At 37.5% G+C, this 21487-nt stretch overlaps 2 protein-coding genes and 1 pseudogene across 2 annotated transcripts in view; 2 read left to right on the forward strand and 1 right to left on the reverse strand.

Annotated features, from left to right (window-relative positions):
- rb1 (retinoblastoma 1) overlaps positions 1 to 21001 on the reverse strand; it is a 29280-nt gene extending 8279 nt beyond the window's left edge. The window contains exons 1-17 of the mRNA XM_059526353.1: positions 20686 to 21001; positions 19777 to 19897; positions 19577 to 19686; positions 19287 to 19421; positions 16073 to 16111; positions 15906 to 15955; positions 15611 to 15721; positions 15112 to 15254; positions 14847 to 14924; positions 14426 to 14535; positions 14266 to 14340; positions 13671 to 13758; positions 13447 to 13563; positions 12845 to 12901; positions 12736 to 12767; positions 12532 to 12608; positions 12170 to 12396 (exon numbers count right to left, since the gene is read on the reverse strand). Coding sequence (XP_059382336.1) covers positions 12170 to 12396; positions 12532 to 12608; positions 12736 to 12767; positions 12845 to 12901; positions 13447 to 13563; positions 13671 to 13758; positions 14266 to 14340; positions 14426 to 14535; positions 14847 to 14924; positions 15112 to 15254; positions 15611 to 15721; positions 15906 to 15955; positions 16073 to 16111; positions 19287 to 19421; positions 19577 to 19686; positions 19777 to 19897; positions 20686 to 20795 — 1680 coding nt within the window. The 5' untranslated portion in view covers positions 20796 to 21001. The remainder of the gene's footprint in view (positions 1 to 12169; positions 12397 to 12531; positions 12609 to 12735; positions 12768 to 12844; positions 12902 to 13446; positions 13564 to 13670; positions 13759 to 14265; positions 14341 to 14425; positions 14536 to 14846; positions 14925 to 15111; positions 15255 to 15610; positions 15722 to 15905; positions 15956 to 16072; positions 16112 to 19286; positions 19422 to 19576; positions 19687 to 19776; positions 19898 to 20685) is intronic.
- LOC132117217 (lysophosphatidic acid receptor 6-like) lies at positions 763 to 2579 on the forward strand. Its single transcript, XM_059526352.1, has one exon. The coding sequence runs from the start codon at positions 1360 to 1362 to the stop codon at positions 2380 to 2382; it is 1023 nt and encodes a 340-aa protein (XP_059382335.1). The 5' UTR covers positions 763 to 1359; the 3' UTR covers positions 2383 to 2579.
- Positions 9216 to 10525, forward strand: LOC132117218 (lysophosphatidic acid receptor 6-like; annotated as a pseudogene).
- Positions 21002 to 21487: the final 486 nt, after the last annotated feature.

Genomic DNA, 21487 nt, shown 5'->3' on the forward strand with positions numbered 1-21487 from the left:
ATAAAGCTAAACAAAAATGACAACCCACTTTCTAGCAAAGGTCTGAACAATCAAGGGCCCCAAAATAAAACAAAACAAAATTCAATTTATGACTATAACAGAAACTTTCCCAAAAACCTTATTTTCACAATTGGATTCACATTGATTTTAAAGGGGTCATATGATGTTGCTAAAAAGAACATTACTTTGTGTATTTGGTGTAATGAAATGTGTTTATGTGATTTAAGGTTCAATAAACATTATTTTCCACATACTGTACACTGTTGCTCCTCTATGCCCCACCTTTCTGAAACGCATTGATTTTTACAAAGCTCATCTTTCTGAAAAGCAAAGGTGTGCTCTGACTGGCCAGCTACCCTGTACGTTGTGTTTGGCTGAATTCCTCAAGTGTGTGACGGAAATGTTACACCCCTCATCATACAGTGATGCCGTCTCCGGGAGGGACGAGACAAAAACTTTAAAATCCAGTATAAACGAGGCATTTGTTGCATCCAGTGGGAACATAATTACATGTAAAATGACTTTTTACATGTTGCATCGTTCCATGTAAACATAAAACCATGTCTGCATGTGTGATTAATATTACGGAAACATTGCCTATAATAGTCAACCATGATTCTAAAAGTAACATTAAAACCAATGTGAACTCTACATTCAACTCATTCTCATGTCTGGTGTGTGCATGAGAGAGTAACAGATAAAGAGGAGGTGCGTTAACACCAGCCCCACCCTATCGTCTGCCTTCCAGTCCTCCACATGAAGAAAAACTCATTCTGTAAACCAGAGACTGAACAGCAGGTTGGGTTCTAAAAGCCTTATATGACTACAACAAAGTGACAGGCTATGACTAAGATCTCGACGAGACAAAGATGATCACGCCTCAAGTCACACAGTGATGGGAAGCCAAACAAAAGGAATAAGAAGCTGAAATGAAACCAGGCTGGTCGGTGGAAATTTCACGTTACTCTTCTTCATGAAGAATATCTTCAACCCGGTATGGATCCTCCTTTCATGAAAGGCTCAAAACTGAGGTCAAGAATCTTCTGAGTAATTTGGAACAAACATCTAAAAACCAACTTTCTGTGCTGGCAAACAAGACGGCTATTTATTCAACCACACGCAAAGCATTCACCATGCCTTGTTGAGAGGAAAAAGGAAGGTAATCTAATGTGGTTTGCTCATGCAAATGCTTACATGTGTTTTTTGCACTTTTACAGTAGGATTACGCAACATCTGAGCTTCTTCTGGCCCCTTTGTGAAATGTATACACACTGGATTTGTATACATTTACATGAATCTTCATGGAATTTCATATTTTTGTTCTGACTCTCTGACTCCTTTTAAGCCAAACTCCAATCAATGACAATGACTGAAAACAGTTCAACCATAAACTGTACCAAAGATGGCTTTAAATACCTGTTATACAGCTCCGTTTTCAGTATTGTCTTTATTCTTGGGCTGCTCTTGAACATGGTGGCCATGTACATTTTTGTTTACAGACTTAAAATGCGCAACGAGACCACAACATACATGATGAGTCTTGTGGTCTCAGACATCCTCTTCGTCTTCAGCTTGCCTTTCAGGACGTTCTACTTTATTAACGGTCAGTGGCCATTCGGCGATGCTCTCTGCAAATTCTCAGTGGCTGTATTCTACACCAATATGTACGGCAGCATCCTCTTTCTTACATGCATCAGCGTGGACCGATTCCTGGCGATCGTTTACCCCTTTGCATCTAGAACGTTGAGGACCAAGCGCAAAGCAATAATCACCTGCGGTGTGATCTGGGTGTTTGTGCTGTCGGCAGGCCTAACTGCAGCTTTCGTAATGGACACCACTTCGACAACAAACGACACAGTTTACTGTTTTGAAAAATACTCCAACTCCCAGTGGAAGTCCAAGGTATCAAAAATTGTGGTGCTTATGGTAACCGTGGGATTCCTGATTCCACTGATGATCAACTTTTTTTGCTCCATGAGGGTCCTACAGACCTTACGAAACACAGAGAGCATCAACCGTGGAGGGCAGCTGAACAAGGCTAAGATATTGCGGATGATTGTTGTGCACTTGCTCATTTTCTGTTTTTGCTTCATTCCGTACAACGTCAATCTGGTCATTTACACACTGGTCCGGAGTCAGGTTATTACAAGCTGCACCGTGGAGACAGTGGTCCGGACAATTTATCCGATTGCATTTTGCATTGCCATAACCAACTGTTGCTTTGACCCAGTGATCTATTACTTCACCTCCGAGACGATTCAGAACTCTATTAAACGGAAGTCTTACACTGAACACAAAAACACAATTGACAACAGTTTTAATAGAAGTGATTCGAAGAGTAAATCTTTTATTGTTAAATTCAACAAAGAATCTACAATATAACCAGACACAAATTGTTTTATACCCATTTTATATTAAATTCTCATCTGACATACTCTTAGCAATTGGTTGGCAGAGGAAATATTGACTAATAACTAACTGAAGACTGTTGAACTTGCAGAACTATGAAGTATCATTTTGGTGCTAGAATGGATGTATGTTTAAAGGCTAAACTCAACTACCATTACTGAACCTGTAATTGTATTAGAACCGTATATTACTGAGACCTGACAAGAAAAATCAGTATTTCTGTACAAAGTGATACATTTCAAAACAACAGATTAAATTAACCTTAAACTTTCTTGCTTTACATTGAAAAAGTCTAAATGTATCATTAACTAATAATTTATATTTTATTTACAACATTTAATAATCCAGGTTCATTTATTTAACAAATAACTATAAGTTAAATAATGCTCATTCAAAATACACTTAACCTATACAAAATGTATATAGAAATTAAATTAAATGCTGTTCTTCATTGTTTTTCCCCCCATATAATCTACTGAATTAATTGTTAATTGAACCTTTTTTAAAGTGTTACCATCTAAACAAAGTCCCTTATTCTGTTTTACATTTCAATGAATTCATGCAATGAACATCTAGTTTATGTATAGTAATATTCAGCAAAACTGCCAGTCCCTCGTGACATTTGGGATAAACATTTTTAGATAAAATATTGCCATGTGTCATTTCCTGTTTATTCCTGGGCAATTCAGACAGTTTGTATTGTCATCCAAGCCAAATCATGATTAAGGTAAACAAATTCCATTATATCCGTTTAGTCTGAGGACAAACAGTAAGAGGAAAAGGGAGTGACTCAGAGAACGATGACATTAAGTGGGCTTTGGTCTATTGATTATATCAAGGTTCGTCAATGTAAGAAATTAAGCTGATGACGAACAGGTCTGCAGGGTGCGCCACTTATATGCAGTTAGAGATTTTCCCATCAATAGCTCAAGCTGTATTTTTCTTCTTCTAAAAATAAATATTTATGTCTTATATTTTATTTCTTTATATATATCTTATTTTATTATTTTTAAATATCAGTTTTAAAAACATACGATGCAGGAACTGAATGTCTCAAATCAAAGCTGCATTTCTGGAGCACATAACAGGACTGAACGAGCCCTGCACCATCACTCACACTGCATTTCTTGTGCAATCACATGCCCGGGGGCTACGCTCACAAACACTCAAATCATACCTCTAAAGGGCATTTTAAACCGTATGCGATAGGCAGCAGGCTTTGCATGTGATCTTCCTGCCACACACACGGGAGCCTGAATTGAATGAGCCAGTGCAATCCTGGCCAATACAACCTTTCTGAGAGTGATTACTGTAAATGTTATTCTTTTTTGGATGTAAATGCCAATAAAATGAACAAAATTTCAATTAAATGTAATTTATTTCTTAATAAAATGTCTTGAATGCACAGAAAAATAGGACAGAGTTTCAGACTACAAAATGTCAGAACTCATGAAATAAGGAAACTGTGACTATGCTACCTAAAATGCATTTTTGGTTATAAATAAAATGCATAGTCAGAGGAAACTGGTAGATACACACACAAAAAAAATAGTATCTTTGTTGTGTGTGCCACTAGCAGCAGGATTTCTTTGAATTAACTTGGAAAGTGGTTCCACTTCCAGACTGACCTTAAAAGGCTTTAAAGGCATGTGTGCAAATGGTACAGCAAAGATGGCATGCGTGTCAGGGTTCTCCATCTATAACAGGTCCTTAAAGGGTTAGTTCACCAGAAAATGAAAATTATGTCATTGATAACTCACCCTCATGTTGTTCCAAACCCGTGAGACCTCCGTTTATCTTTGGAACACAGTTTAAGATATTTTAGATTTAGTCCGAGAGCTCTCTGTCCCTCCATTGAAGCTGTGTGCACGGTCTACTGTCCATGTCCAGAAAGGTAAGAAAAACATCATCAAAGTAGTCCATGTGACATCAGAGGGTCAGTTAGAATTTTTTTGAAGCATCGAAAATACATTTTGGTAAAAAATAGCAAAAACTACAACTTTATTCAGCCTTTTCTTCTGTTCCGTATCTGTTGTGAGCGAGTTCAAAACACAACAGTTCAATGATATCTGGTTCGCAAACGTATTACTTGATGTAACTTTTTTAATGTGGCTGACACTCCTTTTTAAAACAAACCAATATCCCGGAGTAATTCATGTACTCAAACAGTACACTGACAGAACTGCTGTGAAGAGAGAACTGAACACTGAACTGAAAACAGTTCACCGGTTCTTTTGCACTCTACGTAATGACGTCATTGGCGATGATTGCAAGCCTTCGGTTTACCCGCGCTCATAACATTAGCACAGAATCAGTTCAGAATCAATCACCAAAAGAATCAGTTCGGTTCAGACGCTCTGCGTGTCGGTTTGCTTCACACTGAATCACACATGCGCAGTATCATCAGCTCCTCGATTCTCGAATTGGACGCGTCTGACAGAAACGGTTCTTGACTCGAGAACGAGTCAATCTTTTGTTCATTATCTGGCTCGGCTCGGTGTTCATCTTCAATTCTGTCTTCACAACAGTTCAGTCAGTGTATGTTTGAGTAAATGAATTACTCCGGGATATTGGTTTGTTTACGGGAGTGTCAGCCACATTAAAAAAAGTTAACAGCTTAAGTCATTTCTGGATTAATGCGTATTGGAGACTCGAACAGTTTAAAACGATTCAGTTCGATTTGGTGAACTGATTCAAAAAGATCCGGTTACATCGAATGATTCGTTCGCGAACCGGATATCACAAACTGCTTTGTTTTGAACTCGCTCACAACAGACACGGAAGAGAAGACAATGCTGAATAAAGTCATAGTTTTTGCTATTTTTGGACCAAAATGTATTTTCGATGCTTCAAAAAATTCTAACTGACCCTCTGATGTCACATGGACTACTTTGATGATGTTTTTCTTACCTTTCTGGAAATGGACAGTAGACCGTGCACACAGTTTCAAAGCAGGGACTGAGAGCTCTCGGACTAAATCTAAAATATCTTAAACTGTGTTCCAAAGATAAACGGAGGTCTTACGGGTTTGGAACAACATGAGGGTAAGTTATTAATGACATAATTTTCATTTTTTGGTGAACTAACCCTTTAACTAAAGTAAACATAAGAAGATAAAAACAATTGAATCTGATACTGCCTGTGAATATCTGTGATGATGTGTCAAGATTTGATTCTGAGAAAACGGTGAGGAAATCGTTCACTGAATCAGATTAATTTTCTGACATATATAGACCAACTAATATTTCCAGTGTAGTGCTTATTTAAATAGGCCAAAACATACACGGTCCTGGACAAATCCAGCTAGAAAGCACAACACCTCTTTGGACCGAGACATACAAGTGAAAGCAAGTTACTAAAGGGGTCAAAATGCCATAAAAAAAAAAAAAGTTGACTTTTTTTCCTTTATAAAATAAAAATTTTCAACAAGCTGGAAAATAAATAACTATACTTCATAAATTCATTTTGCTGTAAAATTATGGCATATGACAAACATTACAAATTTGGTTTTATAGTTTAACATTTTTACTAATGCTTCTCAGTGATGCTCACAAGTGATTTTTGCATATTTACATAACACAATCTTTCTGAGAAATCAGCTGAATTTGCAACTGCAATGTACAAGATATCACAGGAAACCAAAAAAGGTTGTACAAGATCAAAGTAAATTAAAATGTAAAATCCAGTATCATTTTCCCGTCAACTGACCTTATCTTTAAGTCCTTTTAAGTGTTCTGTAAATCACCAATTTTTATCAAACAATGTGAATTCAGTTTGTTCCAAAAACAAAAATTAATTAACAAGCTTTAGAGTGAACAGAGCATGTTCAGCTAACCAAGAGAGATCAGAGTGAAGATTTAGCCAAAGATGGAAGAAATAAAGCAAAATGGTGAGTTTATAGCGCCTTTCATTTGCTTGTGGATGTTTGCGTTTAGTGTTGTCAAAAGCCCCGGTACCTCGGTACCAAGTCGGTACTAAATAAATGTAAATGTCACGGTACCAGGTTTCTTTAAGTACCGGTAGTACCGAGGGCCCGTTCAAACCCGGTTCAGCGCTATGATTTCCGCAAAGCAGAAAACGCGGACGGAATCTCAAAATCCAGTCATGAAAATGAAACTTACATTTTAATATGGACAGTCATGGAATTTGTCAAAGTTAGCATAAATTAATCAAATCAAATCTCCATATGGACCAGTATCTGTAAATGTTAAGCCGCAAAAGTTGGTTGAAATCTGCATCCTGCATGTTCTGCGTGCATGTCTCTCTATGAATGAATGAATGGTTTGTTTACTACATAGACTGAAGCGCATGACACTTGCAATAATGAGGACATACATCACCAGAACTGTTCTGAGTCACTTCACAAGCATTTTACCGTTTCATTTGAGTAAAACCAGTGTCAATTTAAAGGTATTCACGGAAAACCGTCAAAACAGCCTCTACATTGCGAGTAAATCACTCGCATATGTGAATAAATTTTACTCAGGGCGAGTAAATTATGTCTATTGTTAGCCATTGGCTAATCAATTCTTAGATTTTACTCGCCAGTGTGTGTGTTCGAGGCTTTTATAAGATTGGCGCAGATATATTTTCACTCGCTGAACACTGACTGAGCGCTTCAGAGTTCTCTCTCCATCAAGCGATCTGTACTTTTCAATTCATCTCAATAGACGCACGTATTTGCCGAACTGTAAACTCTGTGTGAAGGAGCACGACTCGCCGTCGCTTTGCTGATAGCTCTGTTTCTCACACATGCAAAGAGAGAGAGAGAGCGAGAGTCTTACCACGCTGAATCGACATGCTACATGTAAACTATATTCTTTTTTGTCTTCTCCTGTCAAAATAATGTAGTTAATTTAGAATTATTCATATTTTCGAACAAGCAGAAGATATGCCGGTTTCTCCGGTAGTGGGCGGAGCTAATGCGCAAATGTCAATTTCATTGGCTGGCGCTCATCTTTTACCGTCCCTGTTTTGATTTCAGCAAATCAGTTCGACCGAACGCAGACAACGTGATTAATATTCATGAACCCAGCAGCTCATCAATCCATAGTGCGTTGTACATTGTTAGTATGGTAGAATTAGAAGTATTATTATCTTTTAATAATAATTATTATGATCTATTACTTTTTTTTTTTTACAGAAACCCTTAATGAACAAAAATATCTTAAGCATCACCACCAGTCTTAAGTTCAGATAAATGACAAATATGCATTCATTACAAATTCATTTTTACATAAAGGCATTGTGCTAGAAATATTACTATTATTTTGTAAAATGTATGTGATACTGCTACTACTGTTAATTAAAAATTAATCACACAATATTTCTTCCATGTTTTAATTTTAATAGCAAATCCCCTTTATTTACCAAAAAATAAAATGTGTTTAAATTTCATAAATTAAAAGACAAATTAAATTTGGGTGAAACTTGTTAACTGTTTTTCATAATTATATTACTTGTAGAAGAACTTTAAACACAATTGTAAATAAGTATAAAGAATGGCATTGGTTTTATTTTTAGTGATAAAAAGTGATTTTTTTTTTAATTAGCATATTTTTGTGTTTTGCTTTGGTACCGAAATTGGTACCGAGAACCGTGGATTTTCACTGGTATCGGTACCGAATACTGAAATTTTGGTACCGTGACAACACTATTTGCGTCGCAAGTGATACAGCTACTTGAACAACTATCGTACTTCATTTTAATACCGCGTAACATATTTTGCAAGTAACTTCGTTGCCCTTTCTGTCGAAATTGGCCTTATTTTCGCTCGCTTCATTTGGCTTGCTCAGCTAAATATCCCTGTAGGCGTGTGGTTGCGTGTCAACGCGCCCAGTTAACACACACACACACACGCTTCGTTTTCTCCTTTTCTAAAGTGCTCATGCAGTTGCGCTCCTGAGGCGTCTGTCGTTGCTAAGCATCCATCAGCTGCGATATCTGTAACAACAAGGAAATATCAGTAATGGATTTCCACCACCGAAAAACCCTTGATGTAACTCTGCTACACAATTTATGAAGAAAAGTTAAATAAAACTCTGCAGTGTTTTGGTGCACCCCGTTTTTCAAAAACAAAGGTTAATTTCACCCCGAAGGAAGCGGATTGAGTTGGTTCTTTTCACGTGACCTGGAGCGCTTGCATCATTCTGAACAGCTGAGATGTTTTTAAATAGGAGCGGAAACACCTGGAAAAAACTATCGCATCGCTTCCATTATGAGCGCGCATACTGCATTTGAAATAACGAACTTGAGCACAAAAAAAGACGTGATATGTGAATGGCCCCTTCATCAAGCTCCTTCATCTGTCAAAATGTTTACTTTCGGTTAACTGTTAAACGGTCAATATGAGCATCCCTAACTGGCATACACACATAATATAACATACAAAATTAATTCATTTTAAGCCACACAAAGTCAACATGTTGGTATTTCTTGCTCTGAAACTGCCATAAAATAAAATAAAAGTTTATTGATCTTTGAAAAGGTGTACCTGCGTTTTTATGCCATTATCATTATATTAGTTGAAACTGGTCTTAGAACGACGATATTATCGTTTATCGCGATAATTTCTTAGACAATTTATCGTTCAGCAAAATTTGTTATTGTGACAGGCCTATCCTTCACTGGCAGAAACAACTGCTTTCTAAATGAAGTTCTCCTCTGTCATAAATCAATCACTTTACATTTCCATTTCATAAACCCAGGTCATATAGACACAGCTGCCCTGGCTGGTGTGAGCATGTGTTCGCTTTACATGAAGAGGAAGTTGTAACTTTGTAAATTTCTTTCTACACGTTGAGGTGGCTATATGAAGAGGTGGCTCCTGGATTGTAACCAAATTAATAAAAGTCTAACTCCATGGTGCCCGAAACCTCTTATATTATAGTTCAAAATTTTAGTAACAGTATAACCATACAGCTATTTTCCCTCTTGCCAAAGACAGGTTCCTCATTTGGTTCTGGACTGAAAGAAGCAGGTTTTGACTGATGCAACCAAGGCCAGCCAAGCTGATTATGGATCTCCATAATGCAACATACATATTTATTCAAGCCAACTGCACGGTTGACACCAGCTACTGCTTCACCTACTACAAGATCTCCCACAGCGTGATATTCGGCATATTCAGCAATGCCACAGCACTGTGGCATTTTTGTCACGTGCCTCGGACGTTCACCAGCACGGCCATCTACATGGCCAACCTGGCCACTGTGGATATCTTCTTCTTGATCTCCCTCCCCCTGCGCATCTATTATTAATCACAACAAAGCTGCCACTACCTCCAACCTCACCAAAAACTGGTCTCCAGGAGGTGTTTTCTGTCAGCTAACCTTCACGCTGAAGTATATCAGCCTATACGGAGGAATCTTCTTCCTGGTTTGTATTGGAGTGGACTGCTACTTTGCCGTGGTTCACCCTCTACATCAGCATCTGAGGAAGGTTTGCACCGCCCGCATACTCTGCGTTGGGATCTGGTGCTTGGTTCTGGCACTCAGCCTAACTCTGCCCTTTCTGTATTCGACAGCATCCTGATGGCACAAGTCATGCCTCTTGGATCCGTCTTCTAAACGCCACCGTAACATAATCCTATCTGCTCTGGGCTTGGTGCAAATGGCCTACGTGTTGCCAACGTTGTTCCTGCTGTTAAGCTACTGTAGCATACTCTGTGTGCTCCGCAGGCTGCCGCACCGCAGAAAGATCCAGCACTGACGCACACTCACCGTCATCTACTGGGTCCTGGTTGTCTTTTTTTTATCTGCTTTACCCCTTATCACCTCAATCTGCTAGGTTACACTCTCACACAGGTGGGCCTTGTGCACAGCTGTGGCCTGGCTCATGTCACGAAAGTGCTTCATCCTGTAGTGCTCTCATTGGCCAGCACTAATTGCTGCCTGAACCCCATTATTTACTACTTTTCCAGTAGTTTGGTACACAAAGGGCCGACCAGCAGCAGAGGCAGTGCTATGCTAGTCAATGAGGTGCTCAGGAATGAAGCATGAAAAGTTTTAAACATCATTTAAAGGAGATCTGTTATGCCCCTTTCTACAAGATGCAATAAGTCTCAGGTGTCCCCAGAATGTGTCTGTGAAGTTTCAGCTCAAAATCCCCCACAGATCCTGTATTATATAATTTTGAACATGCTTATTTTGAGTGGAAGCAGAAACACGCTGTTTTTGGCGCATGCCACATGAAAATGAGCTGTTGTTCTCTGCCCCCTTTTTTCAGAATAGGGCTGTGCCTTTATAGCTTCTACCTCATATATTCTGCTAAAATATATCTGCTTGTTTTTGATTATCATGTCTATCATGCTGATATCATGCGTTTTAAACCATATCAGTTTAAACTTTTGATATACAGTTTTCTGAGCCCAAACATAGGGCTGTGATGGTGGCAGATTTTTAACACCGCGGTAGTCATGGACCAACAACCGCCGGTGGCACGGTGTTTGAAAAAAAAACCTAAATAATAATAAATAAATAAATATATAACATTAGTGTCAAAATTTGCTTGTTAACGAAGGCGATCATTTTTTTCCAGTTTAACGTAGGGGCAGGGATGGCCATTCACTGCGAAATAAACTAATATGCAAGCAGTGTCGTGGTCAGTTAATTCATGGAATTACCAAAAAACAGTGATTAAAGCTGACTTAAACTGTGCATGCATGTAATATATTTTTATATATATTATATACAGGATATATTCATATGTATGCACGTCTAGAAATCACTCATCTAACACATCCTATTTAACTCGTCAGTTCGTGTTTATTTGAGCACTTCTGTCAGTGAACGCCGCCTGCAAAACACTAAAATAAATATCAAAGAAATAATGCTTATTTAGGCTACAAGAAAGTAGCCTAAATAAGAAAGTTAAATGCACCCTGTCTAACGGATGCGAGCGACGCAGTGCGACAAAATACTCATTATAATCAGTGATGCTAAACTGGATGCAGCACAACACGACATGATAAATCCCCCGTCCGGTCTGTGAGGTACTGACACAGAGTTCAAATGTCCTGTATAGACACTAGACAGACTAAACCTGTCGCAACGCGGTTGTGTTGCGTCCGGTTTACTTTTCCGCCACCAAGCAAGCTCAGTAGCTAACTCCTCATCTGCACGCGCTCTCTTTGAAATAGGAATCCGTTGGCATATTTCTTATTACCATCTTTTATTTATCGCTGTCTCGTTTGCATTGGCCAGTTTGGAGAAAGCCTCACCAAACCTGACCAGCCAGCGTTTGCGATCACGAGAACTTGTGCAAGCGCTGATGGGTGACATGAATGCAGATGACTCCAGATCGGTGATGTGGTATTTGCTTTCCCAACAAGATCCATCGCCCAACACTAAACTAATTTGCTGAATGCATAAACTGTATTTTCCTGCGCTCAAATCTGCCAATCTAAAGGAAACGCTGTGTTTGAGGTAATTTGTTAATTACCATAGACTTAGAATTTGCAACTATTACAGTTACACTTATATACAAAACTTTGTATTATGCTTGCTATAGAGTTTGTGACGTCACGTGCACTACCGCGGGTGGCAGTAGACAACCGCGGTAGCAACCGACCACCGCGGTGACACGGTTGTCATGGCAACCGTCACAGCCCTACCCAAACATCCAAAGCGCATGCACATTTATAGGATCACTCTGCCATGTTGCAGAGTAGCTAAACTAAAACTGAAGGCTTGCTAAACAGATGCTTTAGTGACTGAATGAAGAAAATAATCCACGTAAATGGCAGTGGACAGTTACTCACCGCTTTCCAAGCGAGACTCTCCATGATAACGTGTTCGCACTGCTCCAGGTGCTTCATCATGTCGTGTTTCAGGGTGGGCTCGGCTTTAATGAAGCTCTCTATCACCTTGTAGAAGTCAAAAGCAGGCAGCTGGAAGACGTCCAAGATCCAGGGGAAGCACAGATCAGTTTCGACAGAATCGCTGGCCCCTGAGCTGCGGCCAAAACCTCCATTCTTTAAGGAGTTCCCTGGACAAGGAAGCAACATGTGTGGCTAATGTGTACAAGATTGTTCTATCTTAAATAAAATCTATAAACTGAAGCTAAAAAAGGCTTTAGATAACAATTTGAGTTGTTGTAAAAGTGTAAATGGCAAGCACTTACCAACATATGTTGCCATTACAACTTCCAGGGCACATGCAAGCAATGAGGTATGGAACGCTGCATCGTTGAGAAGTTTACTGAAAAAGGAAGTAAGATGATTTATTGTCAATCTATATTTCATAACAGAACCACAGATTATTTATGGCCGTAATGATCTGATAAATGATGGTTAATGATCTGAGATGATGTTCATATTGTTCTCACCTGAAGTTTTGTACAGATAATCTCTTCTCCTCCTAAAAACAGTACAAATGTTACCACCAGAAAAAAAAATATGACTAATAATATGATTGAATGTTTTATTGAGGCTTACCGATTTAAGCATGGACTCCATGACTTTGTAGTAGAGCTGTGCACCAAGATTAAACCGCTGAAAATACACACAATAAAGTTTGCTCCTTTGTTGTACAAAAGCTACCATTATTACCATTCAAACGTTTTTTGATAAAACATTAACAAGATAAGGTTTTAGAAAAAAAAAGTAATAAAGAAATTCTATAATGTTGTTTAATATTATGACAATTTAAAATAAGTGGTTTCTATTTTTATATTTTTTAAAATAAATTTAAATTACAGAATTTTCAGCAGTTGTGCTGCTTAATATTTGTCTGAAAACCACGGATACATTTATTTTCAGGATTCTTGGGTGAATGAGGTATAAAAAAAAAAACAGCATTTATTTAAAATCTTTTGTTAATGTTACTGTCACTTTTGAACAATTGAATGCCTTCTTTCTAAACAGTAGTATAAAATAAAGTAAGTAAATGTTATCTAGGGTGTCATTTAATAATTACCGCTATTATGGCAGCATAAACAAAAATGCCTGATAATTCTCTGTTTCAAATTAGACAGACTTATCAACAACTTTAACAGTATGATGGCGATAAATGTAAAAAGAAAAGTGTCTAGGAGCACCTTTCTGCCTAGCCCCTCACAGTGTTGGCCCACCGCCTGTGCAAACCTCTTGATGAAGACCTGACCCAGCTCTTCAACCCTCTTTCTGATCTCTTCGGATGGGTCAACAGTGCAGTTCTGAGAAACACATTCCAAATAATAATTTATATATCACTTGGTTTCTGTATAAAATAGATCTGGCTTTTCTATTTAGCAAACATAATATATATTTTTAAAGGAAATACCTTGTAATAGACCAGGAGATTGCTTGAGGGCTGGTCACTGGCTGAGGTGAGATCAACTCTGAGCTGCTTTATAGAGTTCATGGCAGCCCTGGAGAAACAAAACATGAGTGAAAAGAAAAAAACAGCTTGCACGACTTAATGTTGGAAAAGTTTCCATTATGGTCAAATGTTTTCAAGGAGACCTTTGCTATTGGAAAGTGAGCTTCAACAAACTCAGTTAGAAGAGGTATCTTTTCTCATATACATCCTTCATGAAATCAATTACGGATATGCATTGCGAAATGCTCTCCAGTCAAATATCGTACTGTGTGTTCCCAGTAATAAGCAAAACCCAGAGCTTTGTCAAGAGCAAGTCAAGAGCTTTGGGGGCCACATGAAAACATCAAAACCAATCTCAGAGGGAATCCCATCATGTGACATTAGCTTAGAGCATTACAAAACTGTTAGGTGCACATAACTGTGACCCTGACTACTGAGCAAATTCCCAAGCTGCTTTTCTTTCATAGATTTAGGAAATCATTGTGATTTGGTGTTTTTATTAATGCTGATAGGAGAACTGGCTCATTCTTTCATGATCTGGGTACTGAAGTCACACCTGATCGGCGTCTGTGGAACTGGAATTGCTACATCATCTCCAGACAGATTCTTAGGAGTCATTTCCAGCTTTGACCTATGAGGAATATTGACATTTACTCCAAAGACATATGTATCTGCAAAAATGTTTGACAACGTGATTTTAATTTGATCACACTTACACTTCCGTTTTGCTTGGGGAAAGCGTCTCATCATCAACCAGAAACAACCTGGCATCAAAGTCCTTGTTTTTGTGATACAGCTCTTCATATTGCTTGGAAAGTGTTTCCAGCTACAATAAAAGAAAACGGATGACCACAAGCATTACTTTAATTCAGACTTTGGGAGGAAATTGTACTTTGTCTTTCTCATAGCTGTTACTTTATTGGTAATAATTTGAGCTGAACCTGCAATAACGTTCCTAATCATCACCGTGCAAACAGAGAGTCCATAAAACTGTGTAGAATACATAGTCTAACAAGTTATAAAATCCAATACATTCATACTCCAAGGTGGGAAGTACCCCATGGGGATTTGATTAAAAATCTAAAAACCCTATAGCTCTCAAAAGCAGAAGCAGCTTTTTTTTCCCATATTACTCACAGGAGGAAGCCTTTGCAGTCCTGACAGACCCACAGAGTCCAGGAATGCACAAAAAGTCATCTGGTACACGTTTTTCACCTGAAAAGGAAAATAACACGACCGCTGGTTAGAAAAAAGAAAAAGCATCATGCATGTGATGAGCTACTCTTCACACACAGTTATGTAAATGCAGACGTGATTATCCAAATAAGATCCATTTTATGAACACAGGCGGTGTTTGAAAGATTGCAACGGCTCATGGGATTGTATCTGAATGAGTGCCAACCTCATCCACACTGCAGTCACTCTCCTTGCACAGTGTTTCCAGCAACTGCACGTCCATCTCTGGAGGACTGGTTTTGGCTTTGCCTTGATTTCGTCGGGATGTCCTAGTTGGAGGACTCAAGGTGGCTGAACTAACGGCTGACTCTGGAATAAAAGAGTGAAAAAAATCTGAGCTAATGGTAGTTGCAAGCCAGAAAAGGCTGATCCTTCAGATACTATCATTATGTCCTTTAAGAAATGCACTTAACTTGTCACACAAAATAAGGCTATTTATAAGGTGTCGGCAATTATTATAATTTTTTTAAGAAACATAAATTTAATTCCCCAAAATGACAATGAAAAGATTCTGTTACTGTAATAAATGCTGTAAATACCAGCAGGAAAACACTGATAATATTTTTTTGTATATGCCCAAAGTTTGTGGGGAAAAAAAAAAAGTTTTTTTGCTGGGTCATTCACAATATTTTCATATTGAGCCGAGGAATGTGAGGAGCACTCACTGTAGGGTGACAGAAGCAGAGACGGAGTGAAACGCTTGGTGAAGAACTCCAGAACACACAGCAGCAATTGAAAGGCTATCACAAGGTCATCCTCCATCTGGAGAAATGTTCCTGTACAGGATAAAGGACACACGAAAACAAGAAGTGACAAAGTGGCCTTGAGGATACTCTATCCATGACACATACAACCCAGAAAACTCCACTCACGAAAGCAGAAACTCTAAACAAGGCTGATAATTTACATGGACAAACAACAGAATGTGACAAACATTTCCATTTTTCCTTTATGACTCACCCTTGGCCAAGAGGAACATGGTCCAACTGCTTTCCCAGAGCTCTGTTCTCCTTGAAGAAACACACATGGGACAGTAAGATCTCTGGTGTTTAATGGAACAACTCTAGAATCTTCTTTAGGTAACTACGGGTGCCCAAACAACAGAATGAAACAGGACTTCTACTCACTTTGCTTTGTCAGGCTCTGCAGAAATTTTTTCACAAGTCCTGCAGGGAAATTAAAGATGGACTTTAAGTTAGTCTCGGCACACTTGAAGAACATCTGGAAAGGGATTTATACAGACTGCATGCACTAGAGGTGCCCCAAAATGGCAAAAAAAAGTGAAATAACTCATCACAATAATTGTTATCATTGTTATCATTATTATTATTATAAACAACAGTAGCATTAATAATAACTATTATTATTATAATTGCTAATAATAATAGCTATAAATAACAATAGTACTTAATAGCTAAAAAAATACAAATTTAAAAATATTATTAACTAAAAAATGTAACTGTTATTGTTAATAATAAAAGCATAAAAGAGAAAGTAGACTAAAAAACATAGCCAAAAATGTTTACTATTCAATAAAATAATCTTTGACATGGAAGAAATTAAACTGAAGGCTAAATAAATTAATGCACTTTTAAAACATTAACAACAATAATAATGCATACATAAATAAAAACATTTATTTAACAACTAAATAAAAAAATTCAATAAAATAAATTCAATATAAATAGATCATCAATAAAATGTTTTACTTTTGGTGCATCATTAGCACATGCTGTACATTATAACCACAAAACCAAAAAAAAATAATAATAATAATGTCAAACAAGAGTTCATTGAATGTTATAGACACAGAAGCATGAAAACTTTATTTCTGATGCAGTGAGGACATTGTCACAAATAACCACAGTGCCTGCCGGCACAATGCACTCGAAGCACAAAAACAAAGGGCTACTCTGCAGTTTGACCACAGGCTTCAATCAGATCACATAACTAGACTTTCTGGTCACCACTAATGAAGCACTGTTTTTCAGTAACTGCAGAAGACAAGACTGGACTGGGGCCAATCAAACACAAATAACCCACAAAGCAGATCTATCTTATACTGAGACAGCTGCTGCCACCTTCAGGTTTACAACTGACATGTAGAAACGTTTCAAGGTTTTAACCATTTAAATACACTAAGAAATGAATAATCACGTTATAATGCAGATCATGCAATACAGAAGCTTAAGTAATTATTGTAGGCAAAACAGAAAACCGTTTTAACACAATAATACACAACAGTACACCCAAGGAGTGACTTGAGATGAGTCACACATTCTTTAAATGAGATGCAATGCAAGCAATATCTAAATAAAGTGACTTGCTGAGGGAAGGGCGAGCACACCCTGAGACATGCCCAAACATCACCCGATTAGTAACTGTTTAGTCCTTTACTGTAAGGAGCCTGTAAACCTAGGCTGCAACCATGTCCTGAACACTGAGGGTAGGGTTTTATAAAGCATACAGGAATAGAATAGTGATGGAATTTCAAAGTCTAATTCCAGTTGCTAGGTAGCCTAATCATTTTGAGCTATTTGCAAATAATATTTTAAACGCATGCACTTTATTTATATGCCTTATATCAAAAACGCAAAGCGTTTCATGTCTCGTCACTGCAATGCATGCTTATAATAAACAGAACATTATAATGGACGCAAAATATAATTATTGTTATACTTCTCATTTGTGGTGCCAATGGGTCTAAAGTAGAGGTCAACCAATAGTGGATTTTGCCGATATCGATAGATGAGTTGGACCACAACCGATACAGATTAATTAACCGATAGTTTTTAAAACGGATACTGAACACAGTACTGAACCATACTAGTAGTAGTACTAGTCAGAATAATAGTAGTAATAATAATAATAGTAAATGTTGAAATTACCACACTCTTAACAAGGAACAATACTTACACAGCTTTCATTAATCTTAATGTTACAAATAGACTCTTATTTTAAAGTGTTACCATTTAATTTCAACAGTTATGCTTGATGCGCATCTTTAAATATACAAAAACGCCATAGCATTACAAATATACCAGCACATATATTCTCACTCTTTATCTGCTTCTATTCTTGAACACTTAATTATCTAATCAAAATAAAAGAGCAGCGCTGAGACTCTAGGCGAACTCACCAATATCACACACACTCTGGACACGAGCAGCGGTCTAAAAAGGTTTATTTAAACACCAAACAGACACAAGTTTACTTCAAAAAAGAACTATGAGGTATAGATAAGTTTGAAGTTCAGGGTTTAAAAAACGGAGCAAATGGAAAGAGCGCTTTATATTATAGCCCTATAAATGAAGCATACAGACTTTATTAGAGCTGCAGAAAGACAAACGTTTCAATGAAAATGATCAATGTATAATTCATTATGTACATTAACAATGATTCAGGGCAAATATAATGTAATTTAATGGAAAACTATGTGAATGGCGCAGTAGGATTTTCTGTCAGCTGCATTTAAACTCGGTCTGAAGTTTACTCTGTTCAGCATGCAGTATCACGTGACTAAACTAACAGCACATGCTGTCAGTGATGAGGTTGCTCTCATCATTGCTGTAATGAAAACACACCCTTCTCAGCCACTCCAGCAACGATGCAACCGGGAAAATCGGAATGGATTTTTTGCTGATAATCCATTGTTCAAGCAATCAACTATCGTTGCCGATTAATTGACAAAACCGATACATCGGTTTACCTCTAGTCTTAAGCCATTGCATTTAAATGCATAGAAACCTTGCTACAGTCAACATGTCCTCACTATAGTCAATTAAATCCACAATTCAAAAACAGTCAAAAAAATATATGAATTTAAATAGAATTATTTTACTCAATATACATTATCATTCAAAGGTTTGGGGCGGGTTTTTGTTTTAAAGAAAATTAATACTTTTTTCAGCAATGTGTAACATGAAATCGATCAAAGGTTCTGTTCTTTTGCACTTATTTATCAAAGAATCCTGAAAAAATGTCTCATGGTTTGCTCAAAAATATTAAGCAGCACAACTGATAATAAGAAATGTTTCTTGAGCACCAAATCAACATATCAGAATGATTTCTGAATGATCATGTGACACTGGTAATTCAGCTTTGCCAAATAAAAAACTTAACATTTTAATGTATATTAAACCTGAAAACTGTTATTTTAAAACCTAAAAACATTTCAGAATAATTACTGTTTATTGATTTTTTTAATTTATTGACAGTTGTCAGTAGATCTTGAATTCTGATTAAATCAACAAAATGCAGAAACATTGCTTAATAAATCCTATTTTCATTACAAAACATCACTACTACAAATTTTAAGCAAAACCGTACAACAAAACTTACTTCACAAATCTTTGGTAGAGAGCCAGAGTCACATCGTATTTGTTCTCCAGTCGTTTCAAAGCAGTGTTCACTTTAGGGCTTATTGTGTCCACATTTACATCCATCTTCCTCACAAGACTGATGAACTGCTTCACACTGCACAGGAAGAGCAACTTATTTAAAGTGTAGTATATGCATTATTAACACCTTAAAGACGTAACCACACTCCGACAGCTCAAACTGCTCACCCCAAGCGAGACAACCAGGATTCCTCAATGACATTTATTTATTTATTAATTTGCCACACATACCTTAGTCCAACTACTTTCAGGAACTGTGTAAAGGTGAGGCTGAGGCCATCAAGCTCCATCCCCGCAATGAACAGACAAGCTCCCCACTGCTGTCTGTTTGAATATGGCATCTAGCATGGAGGACACACGTTTGTTTTATTATCACACATTAATAAATGAACACATTAGATTGGTAGTGCAGACATAAGAGGAAAAAGTACATTTGCCTTGTCCATCGACCTGATCTCCCTCTCCCAAATTCTCCAGGCATGATCACAGATGGGATTGGTGGCCTGAAGCTCCTCACTAAGAGACACGAACTCAGGCTCCTTGTCCTTGTGTCTGGTAAAACAATACCGTTGATAGACATGAGTAAACACATTGTGAGCTGAGTGACACTATTGTGGGGTGGTCTCCATACTAGCGCTGCTGGACATGCAACATTGCTTATCCACGTAAACATTTGTCAGCTATTTGGGAACCATGTGGAGCAGTATAGAAGATCTTTTTTACCATTTAGGCTATATATTTTAATAAGATACGTCAAAAATATATTGTTTCATCTATTACATACAATGATAATGGAACATATTTTGACATTTTATTTTCACAAAAGGATATTTGAAACATTAAAGTAGACACTTTACTTGCATTTAATTTGTATATATAAAAACACTTCTGTAAATTAAATTTGATGAAGGCATAAAAATGGGATGTACTCATAAATGCTGAATGAAATATTTTACACTACATTTACTTGACTAGTGAAAACAGAAATTGTGGCCAAATATTGGCCAATAAACAGATTTATTACTAGCTACAGTATAAATTTTTGTAGTACCTACATCTTATCGGTGGGTTCTGTGATAATAGCGTAGTAAACAGTTAAATACTGGGTGCTTCCTAATTATCATGTTATTACCAAAGTAATTAAAAACTATGAAAAACTATTTGCTATCAAAAATAGTAGCATGGACGTTTAGAAACGTCCTTTATAACTGTTAAAAGTAACTAAAATAAAAACAGTGTACATTTAGCATTTTTCTTAAGACCACAGAATCTTATTCATTCATACAGCTGGTTGTGTCGTTGAGGTTTATTTTCGAGGCAGTGGCGCAGTGTTAGCTCACCGTTCGGGGCTCAGAACTGAGTTGTCGCTGCTGTCCGGAGACCCGCTCTTCATGTTCCCCTTGAGCTCTTTCTTTTGCGGGGTCCCGCTGCTGCGCTTCTTCGGCGGCATGTTGAAGATGAAGAGCGTGTTCACTCCCAGCACAGCGAGCGATCACGAGCGGCGGGCTGGTGGTGTTGATGTTGTGGTTAGCGGTTGGATGTCGGAGCCTGAGATCGCTTGTTTGTGTCCGCAACTCTCCACTATTTCCTCAACCCAAAAACGCGGGAAAATTGATCGACGCAGCATCCGCCACAATCGCGTCACGTCCGGTTTTTGTGCGTAGTCAACCGTAACTTTTTAATGTTACAGTGATTTTAAAACTTTTTTTGTCTGTATGAACAATATATTCAGATTAGTGGATGGTAATAACATAAAGTTTAAAATGCAAGTGAACTGTTTCAAAGATTTCTAACGTACTCAATTCTAAACTCGCCAGATGGCATTGTATGTCAAGTTTGTGATGTAATATGCTACCACTGATCTATAATATAGTCATAAAACAGTCATATATAGATCAGTGTATGCTACGCATTTATAACCATTTTGATTACTATTGTTATCAGAACCTAACATGTGAAGGAAACGTTTAAATGTCCATGACTTAAGACAATAAAACACGGTTTTGATATTACAACAAAAAATATTTCTAATATTTTATTATTTATCTGTATGCATATCTATCTAAGATAAAAGTGGAGAAGAACGTCAGAACATAAGACGGCTACACTTTCTTTTTTATATATATATTATATTCACATTAA

The sequence above is a fragment of the Carassius carassius genome, chromosome 36, assembly GCF_963082965.1.
Source record: "Carassius carassius chromosome 36, fCarCar2.1, whole genome shotgun sequence".
In the NCBI taxonomy this organism is placed as follows: Eukaryota; Metazoa; Chordata; class Actinopteri; order Cypriniformes; family Cyprinidae; genus Carassius; species Carassius carassius.

Coding starts and splice junctions, on each gene's coding strand:
- LOC132117217 (XM_059526352.1), top strand. CDS start 1,360: ATGACAATGACTGAAAACAGTTCAACCATAAACTGTACCAAAGATGGC.